The sequence below is a fragment of the Mauremys reevesii genome, linkage group 1 (genome assembly GCF_016161935.1).
Source record: "Mauremys reevesii isolate NIE-2019 linkage group 1, ASM1616193v1, whole genome shotgun sequence".
In the NCBI taxonomy this organism is placed as follows: domain Eukaryota; kingdom Metazoa; phylum Chordata; order Testudines; family Geoemydidae; genus Mauremys; species Mauremys reevesii.
Window position 1 is genome coordinate 135,831,708 of NC_052623.1, and position 12,642 is coordinate 135,844,349.

The 12,642-nt window shown below is 35.9% G+C and overlaps 1 protein-coding gene across 11 annotated transcripts in view; it reads right to left on the reverse strand.

The window, feature by feature from the left end:
* MID1 (midline 1) overlaps positions 1-12,642 on the reverse strand; it is a 387,109-nt gene that overhangs the window by 118,795 nt on the left and 255,672 nt on the right. For all 11 annotated transcript variants that reach the window (XM_039504352.1, XM_039504354.1, XM_039504355.1 and 8 more), the window contains one exon: positions 6,952-7,667. In XM_039504352.1, the coding sequence (XP_039360286.1) occupies positions 6,952-7,611 (660 nt within the window). In that variant the 5' untranslated portion in view covers positions 7,612-7,667. The remainder of the gene's footprint in view (positions 1-6,951; positions 7,668-12,642) is intronic.

Consider the following 12,642-nt stretch of genomic DNA (forward strand, 5'->3'; position numbering starts at 1 on the left):
GTTTTGTCTGAAGATGTATTTGACATCATTTTAATTTTAACGAATAGTTGAATTTAAAATAATAAGGTAACAGGGCTACTATGTTCATAAAATATACATACACTTAAAAAATGTTACTACTCTCCGTCTCTATCACAACACATCATCCAACCACTAAGCATTTCCTAAACTTACCATAACAATTATTTCCCCTTAACCGTTTACTCTATTTCTTTTTTAAAAATTCATTCTATTTTAATTGTGATATAGTTATTTACTATTTAACCACATAAATCCCCGTCCTTCCTAAAACATCTCCTATCCATTGTGGTTCCTCATCACCATCTAACCCTCTCAACCATCTGAACGGATAAGGAAGATGATAATGCCACGTGAGACTATCTGATGGTCTTCTCAGTAAACAATTTCATCTTGTTAAAACTTTGGAGGGATTTGGAACAACACTAAGAGCCCCAGGTTCTGGGCTAGCATTACGGCAAATTATTAAAGACTCTCTGAACCGATTACTTAGTCTAGTTCCCCTGGAAGCTAGAAACATATGAAGGGAGAGTGTAAGACTATATTATAGTATAATCTGTACCATTTGTTAGTTTTGTTGCTCTTTATGAATAACCCATGCCATCAACAAAACATTTTTTTAAAAGTTACTTTGGAGCTAAAAGTTGGCAAAAAACAAACAATAATTCCAAATAAATTGATGCCTTTGGAAGTCTTGCTAAAGCTTTGTGAAATACACAATAAAATTTACAGCGCTGCTTGTTTGTTTGTTTTTAATGAAGGGGATTCTCAGAAATTATAATAAAATATTTTAAAAGAGCTTAATTGAACTTCTAGAGGACCTTTTGATACTATTGTTCTTCTCTGTGAAATTATAGTATATAGTCATATGAACGAGTCATTTCAGACATCCTCGGCTACAACACAAATTCTAAAATTTACTTTACAGAGGTTTTCTAAAGAAAAAATACTAAAAAGGTTGTTACCATCATTAAATGTTATACAGTCCTGCTCCTCTCCACCAAAAAATTCTGAATCAGGAGAACAAACAACAAAGACTTAAGGTCACACACTAAAACAAAGGAGGTAGGACTAAAAAGAGGATTCTTATAATTGTATAAGTATATTAACATAATAAATTAGTGTCGTGAGAGATGGTTATTCCATTTTTTACCGAGGTTACACACTCTTTGTAGCACAATAATCCCTAGAACACAATGGCTACACATATTAGTTTTATTTTTATTGTCTGGGTATCGGCACACTTCAAAGAGGCCAGTCTGATTATATGTTTTGATAACATTCTATACAAGTAAATGTGACTAAACATCAATGTTGACACCAAAAATAATAGAGTACACAATTTTTAGATTAGATATCGCCCAATGTAACAATTTATTAACTTTATGTATGCATATATTGTACCTAATTTATGTACCCTAACAATTTTATTACACTTGTTTCATCTAATTTCTGAAGTTAATGTACGGAATGAACAAGAAGCTATTGAATTTCAAGTTTCCCTAGAACACATTTTGTCAGTTTTAATATAATACTTTTATTAAATACTAAAGCTGCATAACTTGAAAGAAAGGTGACAACTGGCTACCACTCAAAATCATTCAATACTAAGCAAGCAGGACAAAAATATTCAATCTTGTAAAGTTAGTTATAATTTTTTCCACATCCTTCATACAATATATTACGCTCACTGACAGATTGAAAAATTGATCCTATTGAGAAAGGCTTTGTGTGTTTCTTCTAAGGCCATATTCTTTTCTAAATGCATTAATTACCATTAAGCCTAACGTTAATAGAAGTTACAAAGATACAAAAGGGAAAATATATTCATAAATATGAAAATCAGCAACAGAAAAAAAGTGTTTTAAAAGGATACATTAATCAATGCTGAGTTAGAAATCCATTACATCTATAAATGTGCTAGTAATAACCAAAAGTACATTATATATGGAATGTATATTCATAACATGTGTATGTAATTCATATATACACACACACACACACTATATATTATACATATACACACACACACTTTATACACCCCCATATGTATCTACATACTGTGCATTTGTATGTGTTTGTGCATGTGTGTAAATATGGATATAACTAGTACCTTGTACGTATATTACACACACACACACACACTGCACATGTAGATATTACTAGTATCTGTGTGTGTATAGGTATTGATCTACCCATACATACTATTAATAGATGCACATAATGACGTACGGTCTGATCCTGGAAGCACATACTCGTGTAGTCAGCAGGACTATTTATATGAGTACAGGTTTGCAGTGTCAGACCCTGATGATATTACAATACAATACATTTGCAACCTGATTAATGATCAGTCCATAAATTAAAAGTAATACAAAAAGGAAGTAAGGAACACATAGCTGGACTGAAAATTTCAGCATATAGTGTACCAGAATCTCTACAAAGACATTTAAATATTAAGGGTTTTAATCTCAAGTTTAAAACAATAGGGATAGATGCATGCATTGTTATACTCTATTTATAGAAGCTTTGGATTTGGTAGAAGACCTATCATAATACGCTCAAAGTAATTTTGTAAGATGTAACTTTGATTTTCTCAGTGCTTAAATATTTTATAGTTGCTTCCCACTGAACAATGTTTGTGAGCGCTAAGCTTGTTAAAGTAAATGGATTATTTTCCCCGTGTCCTGATTCAGATTAGGAAAAAAGAAATACATATTTTTCATGGATTCTGTCACAAAATCACCACACCAAAATGTGGATTTTGATTATAGTGTTGTCTATTTTTATAATTTTTCCATAAAAAAACAACAACCAAACATAATTTAAAGATCCCTTTTTGTTGGTGTACTTTTGGAAGTAAAAATACAGAAAATGTTAATGAAAAAGGCAACACTCTTGCAGTTACAGAATTCTACTCTGGAATCTGATCTACACTTCATAAACATGCCTAACACACTTCAGCATTAATAAGAATTACACAGACATATTCAGGGCTATAGCAGACCCAACAAAAGATATCTCCTGATTAGGTAGTATGAAAGCCCCCGCAAACTGATTTCACACTGCATGGTGTTATGGGAGACATTGCTACATAAATGTTATGGACCAGATCCTCAGCTGGCATAAATCTGAGCAGCTCCATTAACTTCAACTGAGCAATGTTTATTTACACCATTTGAGAATCTGACCCAAGATGTATTTTTTTTCCTTTTTTCAGGCCCAAATGTAACATGTTTATTAACTCAAAATGAACATTAGCTGACTATATCCGTCTTACATTTGTCCACCCACAACATTCGCTCTCACTCTAAAACCTTAGCTAATGTTAACTTGTATAGATACAACTATATGAGAATCTAATTTTGATTTGTTTCCCTGAAAAAAACTGGTATGTGTTTCATTCCATTGCTCCAAAACAAAAAGGAAAGGATGAATGTTCATTGAGTAATAGAGATTTGTTGCATTCATGAAGGGGGTTCGATGTGAGCATTTGCTCGAACCATGTGAACCTCCTGTTAATATTTATAACACACTATACATTGTTTATATACCAGAAGATTAATTTTAAGTTCCACTACAAAGTTAACACTACATCATGTCATATAAATTCAATATATTACTGACTTGTCCCCAGTTTTTTTTTTATACACATATATGTGCCCTACTTTTTTAATTATTAATAATTATAATAAACAGAAGATTTTTCATGTAATCCTATAACTAAAAATACTATAGGCCTACTGCTGTAAGAAAATGAGTGCCTTCAACTCACAGTGGGGCTGATAAAAGATGAAAGTACTCAGCACCTCACAGGATTCGAGTTACAACTGTCAGGGCAAAGTGATTTAAACTTTTAGTTCTTGTTTCCAGAGCTTCACGACTATTACATTGACTGTTAAATCCACTCTAGCATGCATACCTCAGCCAAGTGTACCAGAACTCTTAATTAAAGAGCTTCATTTTTGCCACAAAAGGAGCTAGATTGTAATGGCATCTTTTGTCCCGTGGTTAATGAAGGATGATATATTGTTTAAATAATTAGCAACACTGCTGGGATAGAATGCAAGTAATTAGCATAGCTTGACACCCAGAGCTACATACTAAAAACCAACTAGTTGCTGTTGGTAACATCAACACTATGTTGATTTTAAAAAGCCTCCACTGAAAGAAAATGTCACTAAAGATATGGTGTGTGTTGTTTTTTTAAGGAAACTTATCATTAGAAATTTATGAACGAGTCCAGCGATTTTACAGAATAATACATGGTCATTTTTTTTCAAAAATCTTTGTATCACCAAAAATCTTTTTATTTAAATAACAGTATTTTCACAACCATCAGTTTTATCCATTTCTTTTAGTTGACATTTTAGTTTATTAAATTTTAGCATTGAGCTTATTAGCTTCTACACATCCATGTGGATGAAAGTCACCATATAAACTCAAGACCAAGATCCTTCCATTCTTAGTAGCAGTAGTGTAGCTAGACTGACCTAGTATCTATCTCAAAGGTCAATATTACGTTAATGAAGGAGACAACCAGAATTCAAGAGTGGATTTGGAACTCTTGCTTGTCTGATAGACAGCAGAGGCCAGATCTTCAGCTGATGTAAACCCACATCACTCCTTTTATTTCAATGGAATGATGCCGATTTACATGTTGTAGATCTCGCTCTAGGATTTTAGCACATAAAATATTCTCAGTCTCTGGGAAAAAACAGGTAGGGAAAGAAGGGATAGGGCATGGTTTTCAAATAGCCTTGCTGATGGCCAGAGACTGGAGCTTTGATCTGGAAAGAAACTACCTGGCCTACTATCCCTCTACCTAGAGTGGAGTGCAGCACATTGAGGGAAGGATTTGAGGGGAATGGCAGCTCATGATGAAGTAGGTACCAAATGGCCTTGATACAGGCTTGTTGTTATCTGACAGAACTATCCGTGGGAAGAGTTCAACCACCTGGTAGGACTGTTAGGGCCAAGGAAACACATATTTAGATATCCTGTTACCTTGGACACAAAATGCCAAAACATTGTAATACAATATGTAAATAGAGAGAATTTTAGCTAAAAAAAATAATTTTAGTAGGAATTTAAACAATCATTTGCACTATCATTAAAGCAGAATGGCATCATACGACAATCATATACTCTACCCACTGCATTCATGTTCACAACCAGAGCTAGCAGAAAACCTAAGCACAGTACAAACTAGCCTGGCTTTAAATTTAATTTTCCAAGCTATTGGTGATATTAACTCAAAGCTATAAAGGAAGGAGACAACTGTTTTTAAAATGCTCTATTTAGGCTTACTACATCTAAATAAGTCAAAATGTGAGATATTTCCTAACTGCTTATCTTGAGATATTAGAAAATATACTTACCTAATACTTAATTATGGCAGGTATTTCACATTAAATAGTGCATTCTTATCAATATAAATCAATGGACAATAGCGGTGTAACAGTTCTAATTAGTCTATCAAATAGTAACTTTTCATTAAGCCGATTATTGGGTTTTTATATCCACATTATATAATACTAAATGTAAAATATTATCAATCATGACAAAAAAATCTTATATTTATCAAAGAATAAAATTGTGTAATATGTGTAAAAATAACTTCATTATTATACTTCAAAAATATACTTCATTATTAAACAAGAAATCCTTTATGATTTAAAAGGAAGCTGTCAGTTTCAGCCAGATTTTTCTTTCCATTACTATTCACTGTTTTAATATAATGAGACTTTTTTGTGTGCATGCACTCATATATAAACAAAGATTTTGTGCATATATATATATATATTATATATACATACACACACACACACACACACACACACACAACAATGAATGTTATTAGTATGTATTTTGAGATAAGACCTCTAGTTAATTCAACCTATTCTGTTAGTTTCTTGCCATTGAAACCATTGTATGCAGAAGAAGAATGCTCTTTTTACCTTCATACTCATGATCTCTCAGTTGTAGTCTTCTTTTGAAATAACCAAAGCTGCATTTCCCTAAGGAATGGGGATTGGGGTTCCTGAGGGTCTTTCTTTCTTATTCTGCTCTGCAGCAGCATGCAAATCTGGTAACTAAAAGATCCTGAGCTCAAAGAGGTATAATACATCTCTACTTTCTGAGCTCTGTTAAATTAAGTCCATGCTGAAACTGGAGAACATCCAGAGAATGTTTGTTAGCAATACCGATACTACACTGAAGACATTCTGCAATGGAACACAGGACTGTCAGAGCAGCATTGTTACCTGATAGGATAGATGCCATTTCACTGTGGAAGCGGCCGGGGGGGGGGGGGGGGCAGAAGAGGGAGGAAGAATCACATAACCAAAGGGAATGTCACAGGTAGCTCTGAAACAATTTCATTTTTGTTTTCATTTCTATGTCTTATGTAAGAGTGGCTGAATGCTCTTAAATGCTTTCCCTGCTTAGCAGTGACGAAGAGGGATTTCAAGTTGTAAGCAATTGTGTTAAAAATAATCATCATCAGAATATTCAAAGAATATCTGAAATTTCAATCAATCAATATCCATGTATATGTATACACACACACACACACACACACACCCCTGTATGTATACCAGTCAACATTAAAAACTTACCAGTCACTATGGATAATGCTTTAGGTAAATAAACAAGTTTACTTCAATATTTGTAGTATGCTTGGTATTCCCTATGGTAAGTATAGGGAAGTTTAGATAATATTGAGGTAACTTTATCTAAGGCAAATTAATTGACACCTTTTCAAGAACAGATATATGTGTGTACATGCATATTATATATTAATTACAGACTGCACTCCTACTCATACCAATCACTCACCAAAGGTGAGAAAACGTATTTCCCCATCATGCAACTAAGCTTCTTTTCAGACCCCGCTTGCTGGGCTACAAGGGGTGAGTAGGTAAAACTAACCTTTAATTTGTCATAGCGCTCGCTCAAAGCTGCCACCTGATGATCACGATGCCGTCCAACCAGTTTACACAAGGCACAGATTAACTGGTCATCAGTCACGCAGTACATGTTAACTTTCTCGTCCTCATGCTCTAGACACATTAATCCTCGGATGTGAGAGTCCGGAATAGGCTCTATCAAACGGTGGCCCGTGAATGGCTTCTTGTTCGGGTGAGTCGCTTTCAGGCACTCCTCGCAGTAGGACACCTCGCAAGTGACACAGGTCTTCACTGCTTCCTGGGCAGGGTCCTGGTCACAGAACTGGCAGAGAACTTTTTCACTGGATGACATGCTGTTGCTATCAAATGCCCGCTCTCGGCGGGTTTCGCTAGGAGAATTGGGCCCACTCACTGAAGCTTTCTGAAATCTGTCGATAATATTCTGCAGGGTGACGTTGCGCTTCAGTCCGTCTAGACCACGTTGATTGAGAGTGATGACATAACGACAAGTAGGGCACTGGAAGGCAGTGATGGATTCCACTGATTCGTTGGTGGCACAGTGGGAGACCAATATGCGATGCGCACAGTTGAAACAGAGGCTGTGAGCGCAGGGCAGCAGCAGTGGGTCCTCAAACAGCTCCAGACAGATAGGGCAGGTCAATTCCGACTCCAGTGTTTCCATCTTCAGGCAAAGCTTTCCTGTGTCGTCAGCGAAATCCAGGGAAGCTGATCGGCTATCTGGAAACATAACGCAAAATTCGATTAGGCGAGAGAGAGCAAGAGGGGTCAGCCACGGGGGGTTGTCAAGTTTCGCCACTGGTACTATCAAGCCATCACAGCACTGAAGAGCTATCTAAAGTTTTGAATCTGCATAGGCACATGTCAAGGTATTTAAAATTGTACTATTTTGTATTTAAAAAACAAAAACAATTTAAAAAAACACAATTGTACTATTTTGTATTTAAAAAAACCCTTTTGTCAGTTTCTCTATCTTTATCATGAGATTGAGGGCAACAGCAGATGTTTTCTGGTGCTTTTGAATTATTAAAAGCCAAAATTAAGACCTTCAAACAGCAGAACAACATATCACAGTAAAAATAGATTCCTGTTGCAGAAGCGGCTTTCTGCTTTTCTAACCTACTGGCAATTTTTAATTTCTGTTTTGAAGAGCAGCAGAGCAAGGATAAAGCCATAGCATTATAATAGATAATCTAAAAAACTCCTCATTGCATCTGTACTTCACATTGTGACATTGTCTTAGATTACAAATTTTAATTAATGTTACAGTCATGGTACATAAATATACTGGGTATATCTGTCTCTCTCTATATCCGATGTGTGTATGAATATACATGTAGTGCAGTGTGTATGTATATACACATGCAGTAGAGTGCATAGGTGTATAAATATTTTCCAGAATGTCTATATATACATAAATACATCACACACACCCCTAATACAGTGTATACGTACACATATACGCAGCAGCAGCAATGGACACAACAGAAATATCTAGTGAGATTAGGCAAAATATAATCTGGATATCTATTTTAAAGAGAAAATATTTGCTCTGCACAAATTTAAAATGAGCTTGACCTAAGACATAACATGAGCTTCTGGAAGATCATTGAGTTAAAGTGAAGTATCTGTGCTTTGTTTAGTTTAACAAATTTATCTTGGTGTGTGTATAATCTTTGTTGTTACAATTTAGAAGGAAAATAGACTATCGGCTGAAAATACTCAGTTTAGTGGTTTATGGATCAGCTGAAGTGGATAAGGAATCACTGATGACTTTTAGATGGAGGGCATGGGATTTTTCAAGAAAATGCAGTAGTACATCCCTGGAAAGAGATCAACTGAAACTTCATTTTGTTTCCTCTTCTCTATTCAAGTTACAGGGAATGATTTTGAAAGAGTCGCCCTACGCAGCTCTCCCTGCCTAAGCTCTCATCAAAGCCCCATTGCTACTGCAAGCAGACAGGTCAGTGAAGCAGAAGCAAAAGCTATGCTTCACACTCACAGAGCTGTACCTCTTCACAGTACAATCTATTTAAGCTTTGTTGCTCATAACTGAGGACAGCTTCAGATGGCACAGCTGCATACTCTTTACACTGTAAAGTCATTGTTCAGTTGTGTGAACTCCTGCCTCCCTCCCACTTCCAAAAAAAAGAAAAAAAAATCACATACAAATCTTGGTTCATTAAGGGTGAAGAGAGCCTGGTGCTCATTAGCAAGCTTGGGAACCAAATCTCTTTGAACTTTCTGCATTTCACTACAATTCAATTTGGGACTGCAGTTACAGTGACAGGAATGCTATATATAACCCCAATACAAACCGTAACAGAACAGAAAAGTTCAACAAATGGAGGCAAGGTTCAAATCACCCGTTAATTCTTATTCATACGTGCTTTGTGGTAAGGGCACTGAGGCTTCAGTCCAGAGATGTTTTTGCCCCTTTGCAGTCTTCCAGATATTTGCCAAAAACTCTGGAGATTTTTAAAATGCACTGACCTCATCACAAGTCTTAATTTTCAGGTCTACTGTGATGATGATCTTGGTTCAACAAAAGTTCACTTTGCCACTGTCTAATTCAGTTATAACTATCCATCAAATGCCAGAAATACATGCTGTGCCTGTTAAAAATTAAAGCCCTGTTGATTTGACATGGGTGCAATGATAACCCTCCACTCTCACATCAACCACAGTCACACAGCACACAAAAGATGAAAGCATATTCTGCAGATGAAGAACAGTGTCTCTTTTCTTTTCTTCATTCACTGTTCCATGGAAGATCCAGATGATCAAAACCTCATTCATGCTGTTTGAATTCATTCCACATCACAACGGAATACCTCATCACCCATTTATCCTGCATTTTATATGATGAACTGAAAATAACAGAAGGGGATTTATGGTTGGCAGAAGCCAAGGTTTTAAGATGGCTAGAAAAACCTAATTGTTACTTCTACACTGGCATTTCTGTGAAAACACACTGACCTTCAGAGTTTCTTTCTTATAACTGTTTAGGATTTGGGGCTTCTTCCATGTGTCCTTTTATACATGGAAATCCCTGTGGCTCTGTGTGTAGCAGGTGACCTCCTTATCTCTGTTCAGTTGCCTCCTTGAAACACGTGGCTTTTAATGATAGTCAACTACAGATAAACCAGGAGGTATCTGCACCACTGATCCAAAGGTTGGAGTTTACCCAGTGTTTCAGAAAGGTCTTTATAGACTATTTTGTCCAAGTCTGATGTGGGATCAGATGCTGGTACCTTTAGTCACACTGAATGGTAACTTACTCCTTGAGTAGCACTACTCAGTGAGAGTAAGGGCATCAAAATCTGGCCCTCAGATTGTAAGCTCGTTCAGGCAGAGACCTGTCTTCCTGTTTGTTCAGAGTTGAACACACTGAGGGAGCTCAATAAATGATACATGTCCCCTTGTACCAAATATTGCTAAAATCTCTAGCAAAATCATCTACACTGCCTCTCCTTTGCAGCTGCCAATGACCATTACTTTTAATAACACTGCATTTTTATTACCACTGCCTCCGTGACTGAACCAAAACTAAATTAAGCTCTAAGAGGGACAGAGTATGCTAAAGACAATCCAAATAGGAGTATCTAACCAACTACAATCCTGCTATTACTTTACTATTACAATCCTGCTATTATACTTTCAAACAATTCAATGCAGGTCATGTTAGCAATCCACCCACAAAGTCTCTTAAAACCAAATGCCATTTTTCTCAAATTTTCATGTATAAGCTTTCATTTTCCTGAGATTTCTGGAAAACTTTTAACCACTTGAAATTGGAAGACTGCACTTTAGGACCAATAAAAAAATAAATAAATAAATAAATAAATAAACAAACTTATGCCAAGCCTATTGTCATAGAAACAACAATTCAGTATAAATGGCTTATAATAGATTCTGTCGTGGCTTTACAAAGCTGTAGTCTGTAAAATTACTGCCGCCCAACCAGCGCAGGAGAAACAGCAATAGGGAAAAGAACTTGGAATATATAATTTGGTAATTTCAAAAATATAGAATTACAAGCATAAAAATATCACTGCAGTGAAAAATACTAAGTTCTACTCATAAGAAGTAATTTTAGCAATAGACAACAGTGAAATAGCAAACGCTAAAACACGAATATTATTTCTAGCTGGGAAACCTACTTCAGTAAGAACTTAATGTAGGCCTGGCTTGACATGAGTAATTGGACAATGGATAAGTCAGGAATGTAAAGAGGAGGTAAACAGTAAGTTGTACATGGACAGAGCATGCCGCACAGAGATTAGTTCCTACAAAGTAACCAACCCATCTGATGCAACGTACAATAAATGCAATGTGAGTGATGTGTGAATGTATATAAAAGGAAGAGGTTTGCTGTGTAACTTTGGATATGTGGTATGTCCTATGCTCAGCCACTATGCTTGAATTTGATCCACTCAGTGTAGCTTTGCTGTATACCAGTGGTTCTCAACCAGGGGTCTGGGGCCCCCTGGAGGACTGCGAGCAGGTTTCAGGTGGTCTGCCAAGCAGGGCCAGTGTTAGACTCGCTAGGGTCCAGGGCAGAAAGCCAAAGCCCCATCTCATGACTGGAGTCAGGCTGCATTCTCGGGAAACTGACTGGAAGTCTGAATCTCCTCTCACATAATGTAGTGTATGAAATATGGTGGAAATAGAATGTTGGCCTTAAAGGTTTAAATGTCACTGAAATCAGTAACAAAACTCCCTTCCTATGACTTCAGTGGGCCAGGATTTGACCCATTGTTTTAAGACAAATTGAAGAACTTTGAATTGGTGTTAACTCCTTTTAATTGCATAAGGAGACCATCCTCAAGCTCCCCAGAAAAAGAGAAGTAAGAGAAATGGACAATTTAAACTGAAATTTGACTAATTTACTTTAGCTTGCAAGTATCAAGTACAAGTGGAGTACAGTGGAAAAATCTTCATTTATATGATTGTTTCATTACAATTATGATACGCAATATGATTTTATTACTACGTTTACTTTATTATTTCTGTGCTTTATCATTTTATTTAAGCTTGATTTAAACACACAGAGCAGGAGTATTATGATAAAAAAACCAGAAGTCCAAGAAGAATGTGTCTTTGAACTGTATATTATTAGTTAGATGTGTATGAAATGCATTAATATAACTTCAGTAAAGAACTACATTTAAAGAGAAAATGTTCGTAGTGGAAAATCATATATTTTTAAATCTTGTAATTCTACACATCTATTATTGGTCAAAAAGCCTAACACTTCTTCACTCACAATATCCAGAGCCTGTGCCATTGAAGTAATTAAGACTCTTGCAATTTATTTCAATGAGAGCATGATCAAGACCCAAAAATATATTCACTGAAGAGCTTGCAACATGTTCTTCTTGGCTCTAGTAAGTATTCTGCAGCTATTATAGCAAACTGAAAAAAATTCCAGTGTACCCTACACAAGTGTTAGTATCCTCCTTGAGGTGACATTGCAATTAACCCTTTAAACAATTTCTTTAAAGTTACAGACCAAAGTACAATGATAATATTGTACTTCTGAGTATTTCTTCTCTACTTTTCTTTGGTCCTGGGAGTGCAACAGCAATTAATACTTTAAAGTCCCTACACACACCAAGAAGCTGAAACTCTTCTATCTTTGCATAACCGTCCTACCTTCCTACCTATCTTATACTCATCACCACAACATTTG